This window comes from Pseudovirgaria hyperparasitica, assembly GCF_010093815.1.
Source record: "Pseudovirgaria hyperparasitica strain CBS 121739 unplaced genomic scaffold EJ05scaffold_11, whole genome shotgun sequence".
Taxonomy (NCBI): domain Eukaryota; kingdom Fungi; phylum Ascomycota; class Dothideomycetes; order Acrospermales; family Acrospermaceae; genus Pseudovirgaria; species Pseudovirgaria hyperparasitica.
The window spans coordinates 290,079-310,446 of NW_022985559.1; the positions used below are offsets into that span (position 1 = coordinate 290,079).

General features: G+C 48.8%; 6 protein-coding genes across 6 annotated transcripts; 2 read left to right on the forward strand and 4 right to left on the reverse strand.

Annotated features, from left to right (window-relative positions):
* Positions 1-760: 760 nt before the first annotated feature.
* EJ05DRAFT_539343 (putative benzoate 4-monooxygenase cytochrome P450) lies at positions 761-2,754 on the forward strand (the record flags this gene model as incomplete). Its single annotated transcript, XM_033749509.1, has 8 exons — positions 761-1,028; positions 1,090-1,501; positions 1,553-1,618; positions 1,679-1,754; positions 1,812-2,164; positions 2,223-2,304; positions 2,361-2,521; positions 2,589-2,754. 8 exons carry the CDS (start codon positions 761-763, stop codon positions 2,752-2,754), a joined length of 1,584 nt encoding a protein of 527 aa, XP_033598813.1.
* A 2,258-nt stretch (positions 2,755-5,012) lies between these two features.
* EJ05DRAFT_512037 (NPP1-domain-containing protein) lies at positions 5,013-6,414 on the reverse strand. Its single transcript, XM_033748298.1, has 3 exons — positions 6,076-6,414; positions 5,604-6,000; positions 5,013-5,546 (listed from the first exon to the last, which is right to left on the reverse strand). The coding sequence occupies exons 1-3, from the start codon at positions 6,300-6,302 to the stop codon at positions 5,451-5,453; spliced, it is 720 nt and encodes a 239-aa protein (XP_033598814.1). The 5' UTR covers positions 6,303-6,414; the 3' UTR covers positions 5,013-5,450.
* Positions 6,415-7,764: 1,350 nt separating this feature from the next.
* EJ05DRAFT_440934 (PCI-domain-containing protein) lies at positions 7,765-9,439 on the reverse strand (the record flags this gene model as incomplete). The annotated part of the gene is made up of 5 exons (XM_033741956.1): positions 7,765-8,004; positions 8,051-8,839; positions 8,914-9,194; positions 9,251-9,295; positions 9,364-9,439. 5 exons carry the CDS (start codon positions 9,437-9,439, stop codon positions 7,765-7,767), a joined length of 1,431 nt encoding a protein of 476 aa, XP_033598815.1.
* An 835-nt stretch (positions 9,440-10,274) lies between these two features.
* EJ05DRAFT_63338 (AAA-domain-containing protein) lies at positions 10,275-15,543 on the reverse strand. The gene is made up of 3 exons (XM_033749823.1): positions 15,474-15,543; positions 10,906-15,378; positions 10,275-10,854 (listed from the first exon to the last, which is right to left on the reverse strand). Exons 2-3 carry the CDS (start codon positions 15,338-15,340, stop codon positions 10,472-10,474), a joined length of 4,818 nt encoding a protein of 1,605 aa, XP_033598816.1. The 5' UTR covers positions 15,341-15,378; positions 15,474-15,543; the 3' UTR covers positions 10,275-10,471.
* A 934-nt stretch (positions 15,544-16,477) lies between these two features.
* On the reverse strand, positions 16,478-18,111 carry EJ05DRAFT_539347 (uncharacterized protein). The gene is made up of 3 exons (XM_033749510.1): positions 18,029-18,111; positions 16,836-17,974; positions 16,478-16,784 (listed from the first exon to the last, which is right to left on the reverse strand). Coding segments are annotated over exons 1-3 (1,203 nt in total). The 5' UTR covers positions 18,031-18,111; the 3' UTR covers positions 16,478-16,722.
* Positions 18,044-19,871, forward strand: EJ05DRAFT_477535 (pyruvate dehydrogenase protein x component). Its single transcript, XM_033744268.1, has 4 exons — positions 18,044-18,344; positions 18,397-18,501; positions 18,551-18,651; positions 18,705-19,871. The coding sequence occupies exons 2-4, from the start codon at positions 18,462-18,464 to the stop codon at positions 19,728-19,730; spliced, it is 1,167 nt and encodes a 388-aa protein (XP_033598818.1). The 5' UTR covers positions 18,044-18,344; positions 18,397-18,461; the 3' UTR covers positions 19,731-19,871.
* The last annotated feature ends 497 nt before the right edge of the window (positions 19,872-20,368 follow it).

The window sequence follows — 20,368 nt, forward strand, 5'->3', positions numbered from 1 at the left end:
GTATTAATACTTAGTGGGATACGAAATAGATCTTTATAACCGATTCTCTTATCATAAAATTTCTTCTAATATTATCTATTTGATACTATAAGATATTCTATATTAGTACACAAGAGAATAGTAGATTAGAGTTGGAGTTAAATCTACTATAGATAATCTTATAGGTAGTTTCTTATAAGTCTCAATATATAGAAAATTCTAGATATAGTAACGACATAAAATACTAAATATATTCATATTTGTTTTCGTATATATAGGACTACTATGCAGGATAATATCTCGTATACCTCATTGACTATGGTGAATAGAGGTGTCGCGTCTGGGCAAACATGCTAAAAGATGCGCTGAAAAAGTTACAGACGGATAAATGTTAACGGCTTCCCTCCGAGGCTTGAGGCTGCGGGATAAATAATGTGACCGAGAGATGGGTGAAGTGAAAGTCATCGAAGCTACAGCACTAACGCATTGACCCATGTAGCTAGAAATGATTTGACACTCCGCAAACAGTTGCTTGCAGTTGATAAAAGTAGCTTTGACATCTCAGCTGAGAACTGTGGATTATGGTGTCAGCTGAGAAATATTCGACGTTTGACGCATGCCTACCTTCATTTGTGGCGTATACCCGAAGCCGATAACTATGAATCATATCGACAATCGACGAATAGGTGATACCAGAAGGTCCGTCTTGGTATAAAGCCTCTGGCTGGTCCTTATCAGCGAAGTAGATTGATTTCCCTCCAGACACGAAATCTCCCATATCATGGCTGGCACTCTGTATCATGATATTTCTTCTCTTGGTATTCAATTGTGCCGTTGGGCACAAAATCGACCATACGATTTTCTACTCACACTTGGTGCTTGGTTGATTGGATATGGAATCTCAGTAGTTGTATACCGCTTGGTATTGTCACCTTTAGCAGGAATACCCGGTCCGAAACTTGCCGCTGCTACAGGGTGGTACGAGACTTTTATAGACCTCTGGAGCAATGATTTTCCGGAGGTGCTCAGACGACTACACGAGAAATACGGTAAGAGTTGAACTTGCGAGTGCGTTCGTCTAGACCGCAGAACTGAGATAACCGACTATAGGTCCCATCGTACGTGTCACCCCATGGGAGGTCCACATCAATGATTCCCACTTTTACGATAAGCTCTTCGTGACAGCACATAAACGGCGAACGGATATTAGCCCTTTGTCCAATCCAACAACATTCAGCTTGGGTTGTGAAGACTCTATAATCTCCACAAGATCGCATGACCGACATCGCCAGATGCGTAAACCTTTGGAGAGTTTCTTCTCACGCCAAGGTATTTCGCGCATAGAAGATATCATCCATGGCGAAGTCCGCCTTCTCGATACAAAGTTCCAATCTCGAAAGGGCACTGGTGAGGTAATCTGGCTAAATGCAGTCTTCGCGTCCTTCGCGGGAGACGTGATTGGATGTGTCACATGCGGCGACAATCCTGGATTTCTAGAAGGGAAAGACTTTTCTCCTGAATGGTACGGCCTCAAAGCATGGATACTAATGCCCGATAATTTACTATATTTCAGGTACACCACAAATCGAAAGCTGTTGGAAGTTATTCCTATAATTCGTAACTTCCCATGGCTCACTAGGTATATTGCACTACTAGTCTGTTACTTTAAGAAGTGTATCTGACTTTATGAACTTGGTAGGCTGGTAAGAGCCGTACCGCGCTGGATTGTCGACAAGGTCAATCCTAGTGTATCCAGCCTTAGTTTACTCAAATTGGTTCGTCTCATCTGTAGACTTGGAGTCGTGAGTTTGTACTAATTGAATGGATGTCAGTTTGGTGAGAATCAAATAAGCAAGATACGGAGCGAGATCGATCAGGCCGAAACAAGTGAAAAGAGTCAGAAAACCTCTGTGTTCCGCCACTTGCTCGAAAGTGACGTGGATGAGTCCGTCAAATCGATTCCACGACTTCAAGGGGAGGCTTTCATTCTAGAAGGAGCAGGGACTGTGACAACCACTTCTACTCTAGTAATGACCACATACTATATTCTTGCTAATCCTGCAGTAGAGCAATGCTTGCGGAAGGAACTCGCAAGTACGATGGGAGACTTTCCCCATACCATCCCAAAATGGACAGAACTTGAGAAGATACCATATCTTGCCGCGTGCTTGAAGGAGGGACTCAGGTGGGTGAATGGCAATGGGTTACGCCACTCTCGCCATCGGTATCTGATCTCCCGACAGGCTCAATCGCCATTTCAGGCGACAAGTCCGCATATCTCCTGATGAGGACCTTCACTACCAACACTGGATTATACCTAAGAATGTATGTTGCTGTGGATTTTGTTGTGGAGTCATGACTAACATCACTTTTTCCCGTAGACACCTGTGGGTATGTCTAACTACCTCTTACAAACAAACGCGGATGTATTTCCGGAGCCCATGAAGTTCAAGCCGGAACGTTGGATAGGACATTATAATCCTGAGATGGATAGGCACTGGGTGCCATTCGCACGTGGTTCTCGGAATTGTCTGGGCATGAAGTAAGTATTGTCATCCTTATTTCAGCGGCCTTTGAAGCAATACTAGGACTTATCATTTCGTTCACAGTTTGTCTATGGCCGAGATGTATATTGTTTTGGGTACCTTGTTTCGCCAAGGGGCGTACAAGATATCTCTCGTAGATTGTGATGAGCGGGATATTCTACCGGTGCAAGATAGTGATATCGGCTGTCCTAGAGCAGACAGCAGGGGACTTAGAGTCAGGTTGGACTAGATTTACAGTTATGGCTGCTGCTCAGAGACATCTGGACACTTATTTGGCTTTCGGCGACCTATCGATGAACAAACCATCGGCCCTTTTCTCAGTTTGGGTGTAAGCGCGTTCTCTCTACGTTATTTGAACTTTGCGCTATGATTCCAGGTCAAGTACGACGTGTTTGGATTATGTCCTACCCCGTGTATACCCACTATTTTCACAAGCCATGCGAGTTTCGGCATGGCTGTCTCCGGACTCAATATCTTCCATATTAGTTCTTGCTTACTTCGCGATATCTTAAGTATCAAGTGTCTACAGGAGTCGACAAGGGCCGGGCTCCGTGCATCCCGGACGGGTTGTAAATGTGCCATGTCTCGATTGCTCTGATTATTTAAACGTGCCTTCCGGCTCTGGTCATTTTCGTTCCCTTATTCTGCCTTGTCGGCTTCATCTTGCGCTGACATCCGCACGCGAAACGGATCTAAGCCTTCAAGGCCTTTATCTGTTGCAACTCTATCATCTCCCTTGAGTAGTACTAAGGCTACTTGGGAGATTATAATATAGAGAGTTTTGGTAAATTATGTCGTCCAAATAAGAATGATTCGTAATTAGCGAGCTTTAGTGCTATGGATTGAATCTCAGAAACTAAGCCATACCTTCCACCTTAGGCCTTGCGCTAAGGATACTCAAGCAGGGGTCGGAAGCTAAGGTTAATCCCCAATTTTCTCCTCGAACCTTAACGTTTTGGTGCATGACATGGATGGATAGACTGGGTTTGTCCTAGTAGTCTTTGAAGCACGTACCTAGAACGCGTTAGTACGTCTGTTGGAGACGGTGCAAAATACGCCTAGACGACAAGCAACAACAAACCATTCCGAGTACTTGCCTCGAGGTCAACTGCGGCCGAATCACATACCAGGATTTTGCGAACTCCAAATACAAAGTCATCAACTATTTGGCTTTCTTCAGACAGACAAAAAAGCTCTTGGATGGTCTCTGGGACAGAGACGGCCGATGAAAGCCCTCACTGCACACCACCCCGGTCTACGCCAGAAAGAAGTACATTGCGCAAGATCAGCTCACGTGGATCCGAGTTCGCTTTAACATCTGCATACCCGTCGAGGTAAAGTTTAGAAACAAACCTTAAAGGTTTCTTATGAGCTATTAAATACCGCATGAACTCGCTGAAGCTAGATATCCTGCAACTCTGGATGAAGAGCATAGTTGCAAGGTTGTAACGTACGTGTGGATGAGAACATACGTGTGGATGGGAACGTACGTGTGGATGCTGGAAAATTCCGTGATGTCCCTACTCTATACTTGTTTGGCTTCTGCTTCTCAAACAGGCTCCATGTAAGACTACCTCCTGCTGACTGTTACTCCCTCAATCTAAAAGCAAGCTGACTTAATCTGTATAGTACACACATGCTACTCGCTGGCATTTCCATGTGCGTTTTGCTAGTCTAGTCCGGCGCCGTCTTCTCTACCTTCTTCCGACACGCTCTTGTGTTGTACTGGACTTGTGACCCGATTATCCATAGTCTAGGCGCAGCATACATGGCCCATGAGTTTCTCAAGCCAAAGAAAGGGCAGATGCTCTCAAAAACATGATAAAGCAGCCAGGAACATCAGGATTGGAGTGGTAATCTCTTTCGGGTATGTCTCGTCTGGTAATCTCTCGCCCTCAGATCCACAGGCTAAGGATAGGTTCGTTCTGATACTACGATGTGAGCACTACATAATTATCAGACCGGCCACCTACCTTGCTCTACTGTCATTTTAGGGGACGAGCGGGCATTAATGGTAATGCAAAGTAGCAATATATATACACGCACTGACGCCTGTATCGGACAGGCTCATGTTCCACTATCAAAGCTTCCTCAACGAGCCAAACGCAGCTTATCACGTGGACGACTGCCATGGTCGGATGGCAGCACACGCCTTACGCCAGGTGCTTTCACACTATCACATAAGACGTGAGACGCGGAACTGGCCGTTCATACTGTAGCTTATGACTTTCCATGCGATTAATATTATGGTTGACCAAGACTAGTATATCATGTGCCTTATCGACCTGGAATGGGTAAGTTCTTTGTCTATAGAGCATCTCTCAGTGCCTTACTGATATATCGGAAGAGGAGTCGAGCAGATACGCGGAGAGCATCTTGATGAGATTAATAGAGTGCGTGAGAAAGTTTATGCGTATGTTTAAGGATGAAAGATTTAGCGAGTATTGTTGCAAAGATCCTTAGGCAGAAAGAAAGATACGACCAGAAGATTCACAGGCTGTCTGTTATATGTAAGGAAAGATTGCACTCTGAAGCTGGGTCGTGAGCCAAATTGGGAAAAAATCTATGTGGAAGAAAATATTCGTGGTACTGCAATGGTCGCTGCCTGTTACCTTGCGTGAATGGCAGTAGGTCTTGCAATATATAACCGACTGATCTCGTATGGAGCGTACGGTCATGTATGCTCTGAACGAGCATAGGCTTTCGAAACATAGAAGAGCATGTCGTGTCCAAGAGCGATGAGAAGTCAGGATATGCCCAGTAGCCTTGAGTTCAATGCTGAAGTACAAGGTATTAAGTCTTGGTCCTCGAAGTTCTAGCTCTAGCTCCAAGGTGGAGAGCCAAATGTGTCTGCAGAAGAAAAAATGTACGTATTCGAATTGCGTAGAAGCAAACATGCTCGTGACCAGACCAATCACCTCAACTTCACCCCTCAGCATCAATCGCCTTTTGCAAATTCACCGTGAACGTACTATCTTTGAACGGCACCGTTGCGTCTCCAAAGTCCGTATCCGTCAGTGCCTACAAGTCAAATCATCAGCACACTTCAACCCTTATCACCCACCAGTACAGACTCACCGTCCTCGCCGCAGTTGTCAGGCTCTCCCACGCCACCAACGGCTGCTCGCCACCCACATCGCTCGTGAACACCATCTGATGATTCACCGGAAACACACTCCGATACCCGACCAAGGGCCTGGCACCGCTATAGCTTGGGCTCGCAGACACATCGTAGTTGCCATGCGCAGAGACGGCGAATGAGAGCGTCGTAGCCGTCTCCGACGCGGCGCTCAGCCATACTACAATGTTCTCCCACTCGTGTCGGTGGCCGAGGCCCGATGACGGCGAGTCTTTGGGCATATACCACGAGTACATGATGGCGTAACGCCCAGCGAAGGATGTGGCGCGTGAGTATACTTGGCCGGTGCTGCTGGAGCAGTCGCCGTCGGAGACACCGGTTGTGGCGAGGCCGCCGCTGTTGATAAAGTGTTAGTGCATGCTCGATGGGAGGAGGATTTGAGTCATAGGGCGGCGAGAGCAGGAAACGAACCCCGTGTCGCCGTTGGCTTGCACAGCAGGGAAGGGTACACAGCCATTGAAGATCTTCAGGAAAGGCTTATATTTGAGGTAGAGCGTGCCGGTGGTGCCTGATGGAACGGTTTGGGCGAAAGGAACCACAGCGTCGTGGGCTATTACTGCGCGGCTCTCGAGGGTGAGGGGAAAGGCAGAAGTAAGGCTCGCAAAGAGGGCAGAGATGACGAACGTCTTGACCTGCATCGTCAGTAAGATGTATTCAATTGATAGAACACTTGCGCGGGTGAGTCGGAGCTGAGAATGATCCTCGCGAGGTTGACTGTCCTAGTAGAGTCGACTCTGAGTGAATTTGTTTCTTGCATAAACGTTTGAACCAGGAAATGTTACACTCTATAACGTAGACCTCTATGGAACACCCTCGATTTATATATAGAACACCCCGGCTTATTAGTCGGGTAGTAGTCTCGGGAGTGAATAGAGGATGTAGGTATACCGGGTTAGTATTATAATAACACGCCTATAACGAGTTATATAAGTAGTATATATATAGATCTACTAACTAATTTTAACCTCGTACGCCTCAAAATAATACTTATATATGTGTTTTTAAGAGGGTATCCTGGTATACTTACCCTTACCCCCTCTATTCGCTCCTGAGACTACTACCTAACTGAGAAAGACGGGGTGTTTCATATATAAATCAGGGGTGTTCCATAGTAACGCACTCTATAACACTTACTATACGTTCCGCCAACGATCTGCAAGACTTCTAGCGTCGTGGAAATTGGCCAGTGATCATTGAACTCAGAACCATGCTTCAGAAGAACTGCCACAAGTGGTAGCACCAAAGAACAACGATGTTTCCTCAAACGACCATACCTCCGAATCATAATATATCCTCCCTGGAGATACGAGAGCATCTTATTGCAAGCGAGCCCCTAGTGCGTGCCTCTTCCTTAGGGCGTTGGAGGCGTGTTGATCGCCCCGGGAATGGCAAGCCAGTCCATGAAGCCATATAGTACCTAGCGCGTAGGTGGCAGTTAGCGTCATTGGGCACTATACAGTCTGCGACTAGGATCGGAGCAAGATACTGCCATCGGATCGTCGTATACTAGGCTACTGCCAAGTTTTGCGGAACAGGGTTCGCCCGTCGGGGATACACTGTCAAATCGGAAGGTCCCAGTTTGGGGTCTATAAGGCTCGGAGCATCACTCGAACGTCGGGGTATTCCAGACTGGTATAGGACATGTGCTATTGGTACACATTAGAGGCCAACATAGGCGTGCTACCAAGTCAAGCACGGATTGGTCAATTATATGAATGGGAGTGAAGCACGATTAGCAGTGCATCTTTGGCTTCGAGGTCAGAATCATCCCTAAGCTATATGAAATTATTTATTAGCGGATTTGAATCTGGTAAGGGGACGTGGTATTCTTATCAGCATACCAAGCCATCATGTATTCAGCGACCGGAGATGGAAGATCTCGCCGCGAAAGTCGTGGCTCCGAATAATCTCTTTCGGATTGGAACCACATACTGTTGTCGTATTTTCTCATGGGTATTCCGTGATATCATCGCATACATACATGCTAAGTCTTGTGGCCTTCCTGAAGTCAATGTTCTCGTGCCATCACATTAGGTTCCCCACCCTGCGCCACTTTATTTTTTGACGCATTCTGCCGCGCCGATTAGTGGCTTATATTCTTCAGCTGAAGATACCTCTTCGACCACCCCTCCTTGTACCACCCATCTCGCTATCTTCACCCTCCCATGAGGGTGCCGATGCTGTGCCCCCTTGTTGTTTACTGCTCTTAATCTCCAGGCCTGCAGCTTTCATATTCAACTGTAGTAAACGAAGACGTAGTGTATTTTCATAAGCCTTTGCAGCTTTGATAGCATCCTCTTGTACAGCATGACGGGAATTGGTTTTGGGAGCGATGAGAAGCTGTGTTATGTTAGTCGTGAGGAGTTTGTAGGAAGGGTAGACGTACCCCCTCCACGAGATCTATGCGAGCTTTGAGGACGCCTTTCTCAATCATTTCGACAAGTTCAGTCTCAATTTTCCCCTCTCCAGTAGATTGGAACGCATTGGTCATCTCTTCAAGCGTAACGCACTCGAATGGAATGAAGTATTGTACTATGCACTTGCTTCTGATCGTGCCGTATAACATGCGCAGTACGGGATTCAGGTAGACATCTAACAGGTAATCGGTCCGGTACGCATCGAGCTGCTCAAGACATGCGGAGTATTTGCTCGAGCAGAAAAGAGAGATTGCGCGTCGGATGTGAGGTTCTAACTCGAGATATTGACGGAATTCCGGGTTGTTTAGGACTTTTTCTCGCAGCTCTTCCCTATCCATGCTTGCTAGCGCACAGAGACCGCCATATACTGCAATGTCATTCTGGGTGAGAACCTCTTTTTGCCATGCAATTTGTCCCTGATTCTCAAGGTTGCCGTATGCAAACTTCGTCACCATGAATTCTTTCGCCGCCTGTCGGAAGTTGCCCATTTCCATGCTGCACAGCCCCATCAGAGCTTTGATGATGGGCTCATGCTCTGTCCTACTGTCGCTCTTCTGGCCCGACGAGTTGGCTTTGATGAGCTGCGACATAACCGACTGCCATTGCTTCTGCTGAATGCCGACGAGTATCAACCGGAATAACATGTCGACAATGTTGTTTGCGTTTGTGCAGTAGTCTCGCATGCGCTGATATGCTTTCCAGCTTTCCGCGAGCTCGCCAGTAGAGTAATAGTGCCGACCAAGGTCTTCGTTGCCCATCTGTGTCGCATTGTCAGTCTAAGGACTAGACGCCCGCCGTTCTTTGACCCCTCGACTTGGATGTAATTACGTACTCGTATGCTCTCTTTGATGAGATTGTTCCGGTACCCTTTCAATTCTTTCTCTAGTCTTTCACTCTCAGCCTTGATAACCTTCAACTTGTGATCAACCAGCTTTTGATCTACCTGACCGGCAGGATCGTTTGGTGCAACCTGGCTTAGCGCACTGGTAGCTGTGAGGTATGCCTCCACATCTTTTCCGCGTTCAGCTTGCTGGACTGCCAATCGAAGGGCATCTAGAGAGAGGACTGTAGACGTTGTGCCGATGAGCATGAGGCGATCGAACCGAGTACGATCTGGTGGCCGTCATCTCTGTCAGCGACAAGTAAAACCTAGCGAAGGGAAAACGCACCATCATAGTGCTGAATATAGGAATCAAGGTCGAACTTTGGTAAGTCTGCAGGTATGTCAATTCGGGCGCCAAAGGAACATCAAACCCGTACGTAGCTGGCAGAGGAAGCTCACCTCTCACGACCAAGCCTCCGGAAGCCAGTTTCTCTTGGAAAAAGGGTGAATCCTCGACGTCCACAGCGCTCGTCATACTGGGCTTGGACTTCAGGGCGCTCACTGAGCCTCGAGCATTAGTTTTCTGACGTTTGTTGGGAGTTGGACTTTTCCTATGAGCTGGATGTTGCTGCGGAGGGTCCATCTAGGAGATGATGCAACCTGGCTGTCGACCTTTAGCGAGCGCGCGGGGCAAGCAGGCTGGACAGTGCGCCGCTACTTCGGGTCTGGGGTTTTCCTGAACGCAAATTATTTACTATGTAATTATTGTGGATGGGTAAGAGATACAGTTTAGAACTATGCAGGTGAGTTGGAGGGCAATGGCTGAGTAATGGTAAGTGCACTTCACAAACTTGGAATGTGCAAGTGAAAATTGAAACTCCCGAGATGCGCGAGCGAACGCTGCCTATGTACTCCAGCTCCTTCACACCGGTCTTGCCTTCAGAGTATTAAAATGCCAATTTCGCCAAACAAATGCTGCCCTGCCAAACGCCGTTTGCAGCAGGCAGAAGCCTCATTGGCCGTTGCCCAGTACGCTGTCTAGACAAGACTTCGTGTTGCCCAAACCAAAGACTATACAACAAGGAAGAACAAAGAAAGCCGACCCATTCACGGTACTATTCAAGTAATTAAGAGCGCGCAGACGCCATCTCCCTCCAAACAATCCTCTACCCATACAGATTCTTGAAACTCAACGCATTTGAACTCAAAGAATATACCGTCTGCACAAGGTAGCTCCTTGCAGTAATGTCACCAAGTCGCCTCGTCATCACCTTCTGTCATAGGAGGAAGGCCGACCCTGTTAGAGTACTCTAAGGAAGAGTCACCTGTCCCACGACAGAAATGATATTGATTTGACGGGAATGTACTCTTGCAGTATGGGATGGCCGCGGCCTCGGTATGAGTAAGATGTAGTCGCGTCCTAGTGTTCGAGGTTAAAAGTCGTGCTTATAACGGAAATGCATGAATTAGGCGTCTGGCCTAGATCTCATAGAGTCCAGCCATGGTCTTCCATAAATCAAACAATGCGACAGAGCGCTTCCAGTATTGTACCTGAAATCCAGGGCTCTCACGTGTGCTCGACCAAGTCCTGGCTAGGAGGAAGTAGCCTTGCCATTTCCTGAATATCTTCAATCACTTCGTTGAAGGCCTCAATAACCTTTTCTGCAATATGAGTACGGTTCCAGTCGTGTCGGAAGCGCCAGATGGCATCCATGAGATGGGCGTTCACTTGCTCTAACTGCTCCACACTGAGACCAGAGGAGTTCTTCGCGAGGCGATCAAAAACTTGCTCGAGGTATGGCTCATCAACTACGAGATTTGGCGCCACATCGTTCAGTAACGCATTGATTGCTGTTGGTTGCTGGGGCAGAGAAGTGACCTGAATTGCTGGAGGCTGGCTCGACTGCGATGGCTGAGAATTCGTCTGTTGACTGGCATGGTGGGGAAATTCTGGGGAAGAGTCAGTGCTCCAGTCACTCATTGACTCGCTTGTATACGTGCCTTGAGTATCGGGAATTGATGCGACTGAGGGCGGCTGCATCATTGAAAAATCGGGATGATCTCTACTAGGGTTACCATTCGTACTTTGAGTGTTATTCGAAGTGGAGTAGCGATTCGAGCGATCGGTCCTTTGACCAGACGTGGTCGTTGAGGCGCTATTATGAAGCTGATGTGGTTCAATGCCAAATGCCACATGGGTGTGCGCCGAGACCTGTGATTTCTGGGTTTGTGTATTGGCACCGCTCTGTGTGCCATATGCCTGAGTCTGATTGTCATGGTCTTGGCTATCGGTCATCGGGGTGTCCTCGTCAGGGTGAGAGTTCACACCTGCACCATTGCCGCCAGCTGTGACACCATTGGAAATACCACTGTATGAGGTCTGGTGGCGAACTGGTGTGGTTGGTGGCATGACATGTCGGCCAGGAACAGGTACACCCAAGATGATGGGACCCGTTCCATTTGTTGTTTCCGTTCCAACATTAGACACGTGCGGTGGCACATTTACAGATCCATTGAATAAAGGCACGCCTGGGCGCGCATGCTTTGTCGCCTTCGCAGCTCGCGCTCTTTCACGTTCATAGACGGCATCACACTCAGCTGCTAGGGCAGGCTGTTGCGCAGAGATGGTATCCATATCGACCTCGACATTCGAGAGGAGCTCTTTTGCTTTGATCATCTTTTCGGGATGACCAAACGTGACCCAATCCTTTTCCATACGCCTTATGTCATCACGATAATCTCGGGGCCGCTTGTAGTACCCATTCGATAAGCGTTTCTCGATGATGGTGATATCTAGATTGTAGTAGAATTTGCCTGTCTCGGTCTCGCGGAGACCAGGAACTCCGTGCTTATCGGTACCAAGCTCGTAAGGCCGCAGTTGTCCTTGCTCCGCTCGTAGTTCTTGAGGAAGGTCTGTCGTGACAACAGTCGGATCTTGCTCATCGTACAAGTACTCTATTACTCTTTCTTCTATGACAGGAAACCTGAATGATCTGTACTTCTGTTTAATTTGGTCCATGACAGGCTGTATGAACATCTTCAGTCGATTCAGCGTCAGCCGGTCATTCTTTTTCTGTGCCTTGAGCTCCTCTTTCGTAGGCTCTACAGGGGCCTTTTCTGGTGCGAGCTCTAGTTGCGCGAGTTTACGTTTCTTGCGATTGGTGGGATCAGTAAAATGAGTTGGCGGAAGTCTGATGAAGCTGATAAGATCGCCAAAGAACTCTTTTCGTGCCGAGTGGTTAGGTCTAGTCAGTTCATACTGATTTCTCCTAGAATAGCCGAACAAATCCTTGACCATATGCGCTTTCCTGGCTTCCGATGCTTTGTCGTGGCCCGCCTCTGGGTCCTCAAGCATTCCGAGGAGCAGGACGCTGTCATCAGGTCTTAGACTTTGGAGCAATGACTTGAATATACTAAGAGCTGCCGGAGGCAATGAATCGTACCAGATATCGACATGTGGAATGTAAATAACACTTGGTTTATGACGTTTGACCTCTTTGAACAGCTGCGCAACGGCAGCCTCGGGTGATCTTGAAGAATCTTCTAGTAAAGTGGCAAGATCAAAGGATTGGACAAATACTCCCTCGAGCTTGTTGAGAAGGGCAGAGGAGAGATACTGCTGTCCCATCCCACCAAGCCCGCGTACCAGTAGTCGAGGCCTGAATACGCGAGCTCGTTGGAACTCAGTCTCCATCATCTCACGTTCGAATCCTTGAGCATCCTCCCGATCATCGTACTCGGCTTCTTCGAGCGCTGTAAGTTTACGTTTGCGAGGTAGTACATCATCAATCATTCTGGTGAGATCCGTGAAGGGTTCGCGTAGTAGCGGCTCGATTTTCTTAGGAAGCGGTGCCGCGGACGATTGCGCGGATCTTTCAGACGATGGGATCATCTTATTTACCGATATCATGAAATCCTTGGCCAGAACCTTGATGGTATTAGGATCCACAATGTACTTCTTGTTGGACTTATATATCTGAGGATAAGTGCCCTGAATTGCATTGAGAGCAGCTTCTGTGCAGAGAGCCCGGAGATCAGCACCACCATATCCCTTCGTTAGTTCAGCTAGTTGATCCTTGAAAGGGTCTTTGAGTGGCGGTTCCCAGCCCTTCGTATGTATGTCGATGATGGCTCGGCGCGCTGGTACACCTGGTAGAGGAAAGTAGAATTCACGGTCGAATCGTCCCGGTCGGCGAAGTGCTGGATCCACAGAGTCGGGCCTGTTAGTGGCTCCAATCACTATTACTTGACCGCGACCGTCCATGCCATCCATCAGAGCTAGGAGGGTTGCGACAATGGAGGCATGAATCTGCTCTTGCTTGCTCGATCTAACGGGGGCTAAGCCATCAATTTCGTCGAAGAAGATGATACTGGGCTGGTTCTTGCGTGCTTCTTCGAACAGCAAACGCAATTGGCGTTCGGCCTCACCAACCCATTTGCTCAACGCATCCGCACCTTTGCGCATGTAGAATGTGACCTTCTGTCCACCAGAGCTGACGCTGGAAGCTAACGCACGAGCAAGTAGGGTTTTACCAGTACCAGGAGGACCATGAAATAGCACACCACGGGGTGGAGTGACGTTGAAATTCTTGAACAGCTCTGGATAGAGGAGTGGAAGCATGACCATCTCCTTCAATTGGTTAATATGATCGTCGAGACCACCTACACCGTCAAATGTAACAGTTGTATCAACCCCGAGTGGATCGCTATCAGCGAGTGCCTTCCGATCGGACACCTTGCCCAGGTTTGCAGGTCCGCCAGATTTTGCTTGAGCTGGATCATTGTTGTGAAGATTGGGCCTGAAGGCTGAGGTTGGCGTCATGCCCACAGCGCCTCCGACGCTTGGTTTAGCCGTTTGATTCTCATCTTCACTACTATCCGAATCTATTCCCCCGACGGCACCGGCACCATCAGCTCCTCCGAATAAAGCACGTGGTCCGTCGTGACCGCCAAAGGGCCCTTGAGTCGAGAACAGCGAACGCCAACCCGCCCCGCCACCTCCGCCACGGTTTCTGTTGCGCGACGGTGTAGCAGCTGGCGCATTGTCTTCTTCGTCTAGTGCTGCAACTAACTCTGGGCGGTAGATACGGTAATCAACTTGCTTGCCACGCGAGCGTAGAGAGGGTTGATCAAACGCGATGTCAGAGACTGGCTGTCGACGGGTGCTGCGGCGAGTGCGAGCTTTGTCCATGGCAAGCTCTTCTGCCTCCTCCATCAGCTCGTGGCGGTCGAGATCATCGTCCGAGTCACTATTTTGCCGACTACGTTGGGATTTACGCGTAGGATACCGGCGAGCTCGTCCGACCGAGTCATCGGATGGGCTTTTGCCTTGGCCTTTCTTTTTCGCATCGTCTGACTCTGATACGTCTTCATCCTCTTTCTCTTCGTCCCCCACTGGCTCGAAGTCGCTGCTCTCTTCGATTGCCCGCTTCTGGGACTTCCCAGCACTCTCACCTGTGCCTGACTTTCGGGACCGCAACGTGCGCCCAGGGCGTGAGACTGGACCCTCTTCTTCCTCCTCATCGTCGTCATCATCTGCTGTGGGTTTCATCGCTTCATCACCGTGGACGGACTCAGAGATTTCAGCCATCTGCACATCGCTTGTGAGAATAGGCATATCAGGCTCCGCTTCAGAATCAGCTTGCAAAGCATTGTCCTCTACTGGGGCGTTCTCTTGGGCATTGCCAATAGCGGCTGCTGGGTTGGCCTGGGCCGAGTTGCTCTGTGATTCCTCTTGCGACGCTTCCATGATAGCACTTGGTGGTTTCTTCAGGCCTTTAGTAGCACGAGATGGGCGCCGTGGCATGTCCTGAGTTTCGCGGTCAACACTGGAGCCACGTTCGAGAACAATATGTTTGCCAGAATTCGAGAGTGAAACGAGGGGTTGTTCTGCTTCATGAGACAAGCGACTGCTTCGCCGGCTTCCAGCGGTTTCGGGTCCTGGGGTAGACCGTGATTTGCTCGGAGCTTTGTTGCCTCGCGTTCTTCTATTATTGGTATTCACCTTCAGCTTGACGATCAAAGTCTGCTTTCCTGGCTTGTCTTGCTTGCCGCGTCGTGGACGGCTAGGCAATTCATCTTCGTCGTCATCATCTTGATCACTGTCGTCCTCCTCGTCGTCACTATCCTCCTCGTACTTGATCTCTTTCTTTGTAGCTTTGCGAACAGCTCGTCCACGCTCATTTGTTTCGATTTCTTCTTCCGTTTCTATCGCGGAGCCGAAAGAGTCGTCCATTTCTAGATCGTCTTCGTCATCAACAATATCATCGGAGTCATATGTCCGACGTCTCTGAGGTCTGCGCGGCTTTGAGCTGGAAGATGAGACTTTTTTGGACCGTTTTTGAGGTCTTGCGGCTCGTTCGTCAAAATCGGAGTCGTTGGGATCAGAAGCATTCGGATCGAAATCTTCGAGGCGACGCTTTGTCCGGCCCGACATGGCGCAATTTTAATTATATGAAACAAATTTTGTTCGACCTGCGGCAGACTTTTAGCAACACCGTAGGCAAGTGGATCTTCGAGTACTGTGCGGTAAATTGGCCGCACAACAGTACACAGAGGTATGATCTTACACTTAAGCCCGGAACAAGCCTTCAGGAGTACTGAGACCACACATCCAGCTGGCAAAGCGATTACGTCGAATGTGCAGCGTCTTGCTGTAGACTTTAACGCGTGGAGGTTGTGAATGGCGTATTCAGGCAGAGAAGCTCGTGAGTGACGCGCTTATTGGTACGAACTCTGATCTTATGAATTACCAGCGATAGGCAGAGAGTCGCAAGGATGGCAGTCGCGACGTTGGCAGAGGATAGGTTAGGAGGTGGACAGGTAGTTGTGAATGTGTAGACCAGTCTCGGGAACTGCTTTGTGGATGCGAGTTAGGTGTTGACCCTTGGACTCGCAAAGCCAAGGCGCTAAGCCTGTTACAGCCCTTCGTTTGACGCTACACCTCGATCCCCGCATCATTTTAGAAGTATTTGCCATGCTCGCGCGGAGCATCTATAAGACGTGTATCTGAGCAGTTCATAGCATTATTCTTAAAGTTGAATATATGGCTATCAGAGCGGATGTTTCGAATCGCGAAAACCGCATTATATATTTCTACAACTTTGCGCATTTCCCCGGTCCCTGCGCCCGCCCTATACGGCCATCCTTTTTTCGCCATATCTTGTATTCCATTTACTTGACGTCCGAAGTGATCTGCAGGCACGAGCAGTGGGGTTAAGCTTAAATTTGAGCCGCATGTAAGGCTTGCCGGGGACCACAGGACGATTTCTTCGTGTCCCTAATTAGCTTTCCACGCGTTGACGCTCAAGCCGGCAAGCGCCATCCCCATGCTTCGGGTGGACTCTCGAGTAACATTCTTTATTAAGTCACTGTCGAAATGACAACTTGTTGATCTCTGTGAACGTTTGACCATGAGTAGATTTGAATTCGTTAATAAAGTGTGGTCTATACAGGACCAGGTTACAACAGCCAAATACTTTAATGAGATCCACATAGGATAGATGATAGCATTGCGAGTAGCAAAATTCTGTTACGATTGGGGCCCGATCCTACCCTGGAATGTAAAGTATCTGGTGTTGCTTATAGGCTATCGCTAATCGAGTCACGTGACCGAGTGATAGGATAACCATTGCGTTCTCCCCATGTGCTACTATTGCTCATGAAGCAACCCGCAGCAGCTGTTGAGAAGCACACATATCAATAGTCAGCTGCAATACACGTAACCTCTAATATTTACAAGTTCTGATATATACAAAGCGTCAAGATTGACGACGCAAGACATGCAATCCCTGAAAAAGCATATATACCTGGTATGGCTCAAGGGTCTTTCGCTGATTTGAACTCTTTCGACCAATCTCTGGCAACGATACGGTCCAAAACTTCATCACGAAATTAGCAAAGGTTCTGCAAACGTGCACTTGTGAGCTTACCTTTCCCCTCCTCTGCACACCACCCCCGAGCATCAAGCTTCCCAATGGTTTTTCCATTCTTCATGGTATCAATCATACCGTCTCTCATAACGGCAACACTCATACTGACAAAGATGTTCCACGAGACTCGTGCAAGCTTCGCATACGAGCGCTGGAAGGGATTCAAAAGCTGGATGGCCTGGTCCTGTGCCTTTTGTACTTTTAGGCGATGGGATGATCGAGCGGCGATGCTATGGACAGGTTCTGACAAGGAGAGCTCTGGTAAGCGAATGATTCGCGTGTGCGTCTTGCGTCGGAAGATCAGATGAGACATAACTCTGGCCTGCAGTACCAGTTCATTGCCACTTCTGACCAATGTGATATTTTTGATCATATTTGCAGGCGCAAACATAACCACATAGCCTAGAGCCGCTATCGCAGCTCCAACAACAGCAATGTATGTATTCTTTGCCCATCCTGGAACCTCAGATGCGATAATTTCCGGTATGAGCATAGCCACGCCCCCCATAAAGGTCAATAGGGTGAAACCAATTAACACACAAGCACCAATGAGGCCTCCTTGATTCGGGGCTTCGTAAAGCAGAGGTTTCTTTTGTATCATCAAGTCTATGAGAAGACGCTCTATACCTCGCACTGGTGCTACTATCGACGGTGAACTCTTTGCAGGTGGACTTTGCGTGATACTCGGCAGTTTCTCAACGTTTTGTGACTTTAACACAGCAGTGTCAATCGACATGGCATCGCTAGTCGAATAAGGCAGATCTGGTATTGCTGCTGCTGCTGCCTCTTCCGCAAGCGGTTTCGAGGTGGGCTCTAATTTGAGTATTTCTCTGGATCTTTCCGTCTCATGTATCCTAGGACTAGCAGCGCTTGGGACCTTCCTTGACTGTTCCCATATGCTTGGGTTGTGCTTTAAAGGGCTATCCTTTGCAGTTGTTTGAGCTGAGAGTTGTTTCGCATTGTATTTTTCCCGCCGTGCAACATCTTTACGAGCTCTAAAGGCAGCCGATGCGTAGAAACGAGCAGCAGCAGCTTTCCGTGTGAAGGAGACAGAGCGAAGACTGCATGGCGGAACTAACGGCGCCGTTTGCGAGCACCTGAATATGGTGTGTCGAAATAGTGACGACGGTGCGGACATCCTATAACATGTCAACTCATCGTTCTTCTTTTTTCAAGACTAGGTATGGACTGACATGCACACTCTGTGCCCAGGACGCACCTCTGTCCGATTCCTGCGACGCGTCTCGCACCCCGATGGTCGCAGACCTGAGTTGTAATTCTGCTTTAAGATGGACCCTGGTACGTAGCTCCGGCTTGGCATATGAAACTTCGGGATCCATGCAACATCCCAACAAGATTATTGACAACTCACGCACCTACGACGTCCTTCGAGCCACCGTGCTCGCGAATTCACGCTCCTCTAGTTTGCTATGGCTTCGCTGGGGAACGTATGCAGGCTCTCTGCTCGCTTGACGAGCTCTCAATTGCGCAACAATGTCTCTGCTCGGGGTAGGCTATCAACGGTTCTAGGTCTCGACGATGCATCAGCTAACTGGTATAGGCTTTCGCACAGCGACAGCAAGCTTTGCAGCGCACAACTTTACTATGCCAGCCATGTCGCCAACTATGACCGAGGGCAACATCAGCAGTTGGAAGGTCAAAGAAGGTAATGCACCAGCTGCATGTCTCGACGATCATAGATTGACAAATCTCAGGTGATAGTTTCTCCACTGGCGATATTCTACTTGAGATCGAGACAGACAAAGCTCAGATGGAGGTCGAAGCGACAGATGACGGTGTCATGGCAAAGATCACTGTGCGATAAGCAGAACTCACCCGCAGCAAAGTCAAGAGCTAATGAGGCCACAGCAAGGAGACGGCAGTAAGGGTGTAAAGGTTGGAGCTCGTATAGCAGTCCTTGCTGATCCTGACGAGGATCTCTCCTCTCTTGAGATTCCCGCCGAAGATACGCCCAAGATATCGCAGCCAGGAAAGTCGGAGAAGCCTACCCAACAAGAATCTGCACCCGCGAAAGAGTCGCAACCACAAGAAGCGGAGCGCAAAACTGAAGTCGGAAACATGCCGTCGAGTGCTGGAGAGCCCAAGCAACAAAGCTACCCTCTCTATCCTTCCGTCCAATTCCTCCTGCATTCCAACGGCCTCAGCAATTCTGAAGCCTCCAAGATCCCGGCCACAGGTCCCAACGGCCGCATCCTCAAAGGCGACGTCCTCGCATACTTAGGCCGTATCGAGAAGTCCTACTCCGCCGAACAGTCCAAACGCATTGCCAAGCTCGGCCACCTCGACCTCTCTAACATCAAGCTCGCCGCGCCGCACGCCCAGAAAGACATCAAGCCCACCACCAAAGAAGTCCAACCGGTGCCAGAACCCCCAGTCGAACTCTCCCTTCCCATATCCCTCACTGCTGTCCTCGCAACTCAGTCTCGCCTCGAAAAGACTCTCGGTATTCATCTCCCTACCTCCACATTCGTTGCGCGCGCAATCGACCTCGCAAACTCCGACCTGCCCAACTCACCCAACCGCAAGCCCACCGCCAACGACCTATTCAATTCCGTGCTTGGTCTCGACAGCCTGAGCCCTCGCACTACTTACGGACATTTCAACCCACAAATCACACCCTATGCGCTCAAGAGCGCCGGGGCCCCCGCGCAGCCCGTGCCTATGCATAAGAGGAAAACAGATATTTTTGATGAGATCCTCGGTTCAAAGCCAAAGACAAGAAACCTGCCCGCGCCAGCAACAGCGAGGCCCGTGAAGGAGGCAGTGAATGTGTTTACCGTCAGTGCGAGCAGAGGCGACGAGAAGCGCGCGATGATATTCTTGGAAAGGGTGAAGACGGCGTTGGAGGCGGAGCCAGGGACTCTGGTGCTGTAGGTGGAAGCTTGTAACCTACGAAACAGGCAGGCATGCCTGATGTCTCTGACAGCCGCTTGTACAGTACATGTATGCTGTTTTGTTTTCTCTTAGCGATATAGAATTCTGCTTTGAACAAATGGCTATCTGGTAAAATTTTCACCCCTGTCTCTCCAGATGCTGCATATGCATATGATGCATGTGGAAAGTACTAAATGCGGCGTCCAAAGCGTGGAAGGACACGCAGGTCTCCGCCGAAGCCATGCATGCACGGAGCGCTTGAGCGAGATGCATAAGCAGGCGTGCCAGACTATCTTCGCAAATGGGGATACTCGTGAAGGGACGTGAAAGGTAAGTGTGTATATAGGAAGACGGCACATCAAACAATTTGCACACTAAGCTTTGGACAAGGACACAGTCTGGAATCAAAACGCAGTAGACGACCCACGAGCAAAGTGCCCCTCCAAGTTTCACAGGTAGTACGGCTCAGAATCATCGATTCGAGCAATGCAAAAGATTTCCACGTTGTTCAAAATCATTCTTCGTTACGCTTTTCTACAAAATGGTATTTTGCCTCTTCATTGTCTTATATGAGAGCAAACGCGACGTTCATCAACGCGTGGGTATATGGGTTTATTTAAGTGGAACAACGCGCTGAG

Coding starts and splice junctions, on each gene's coding strand:
- EJ05DRAFT_512037 (XM_033748298.1), bottom strand. CDS start 6,302: ATGCAGGTCAAGACGTTCGTCATCTCTGCCCTCTTTGCGAGCCTTACT. Junction 6,001..6,075: donor CAAGCCAACGGCGACACGGG/GTTCGTTTCCTG, acceptor CTTTATCAACAG/CGGCGGCCTCGCCACAACCG. Junction 5,547..5,603: donor TGACAACTGCGGCGAGGACG/GTGAGTCTGTAC, acceptor TTTGACTTGTAG/GCACTGACGGATACGGACTT.
- EJ05DRAFT_63338 (XM_033749823.1), bottom strand. CDS start 15,340: ATGTCGGGCCGGACAAAGCGTCGCCTCGAAGATTTCGATCCGAATGCT. Junction 10,855..10,905: donor ATCAATTCCCGATACTCAAG/GCACGTATACAA, acceptor ACTCTTCCCCAG/AATTTCCCCACCATGCCAGT.
- EJ05DRAFT_539347 (XM_033749510.1), bottom strand. Junction 16,785..16,835: donor GTGTGCAGAGGAGGGGAAAG/GTAAGCTCACAA, acceptor TTCGTGATGAAG/TTTTGGACCGTATCGTTGCC.
- EJ05DRAFT_477535 (XM_033744268.1), top strand. CDS start 18,462: ATGACCGAGGGCAACATCAGCAGTTGGAAGGTCAAAGAAG. Junction 18,502..18,550: donor CAGTTGGAAGGTCAAAGAAG/GTAATGCACCAG, acceptor GACAAATCTCAG/GTGATAGTTTCTCCACTGGC. Junction 18,652..18,704: donor GTGTCATGGCAAAGATCACT/GTGCGATAAGCA, acceptor ATGAGGCCACAG/CAAGGAGACGGCAGTAAGGG.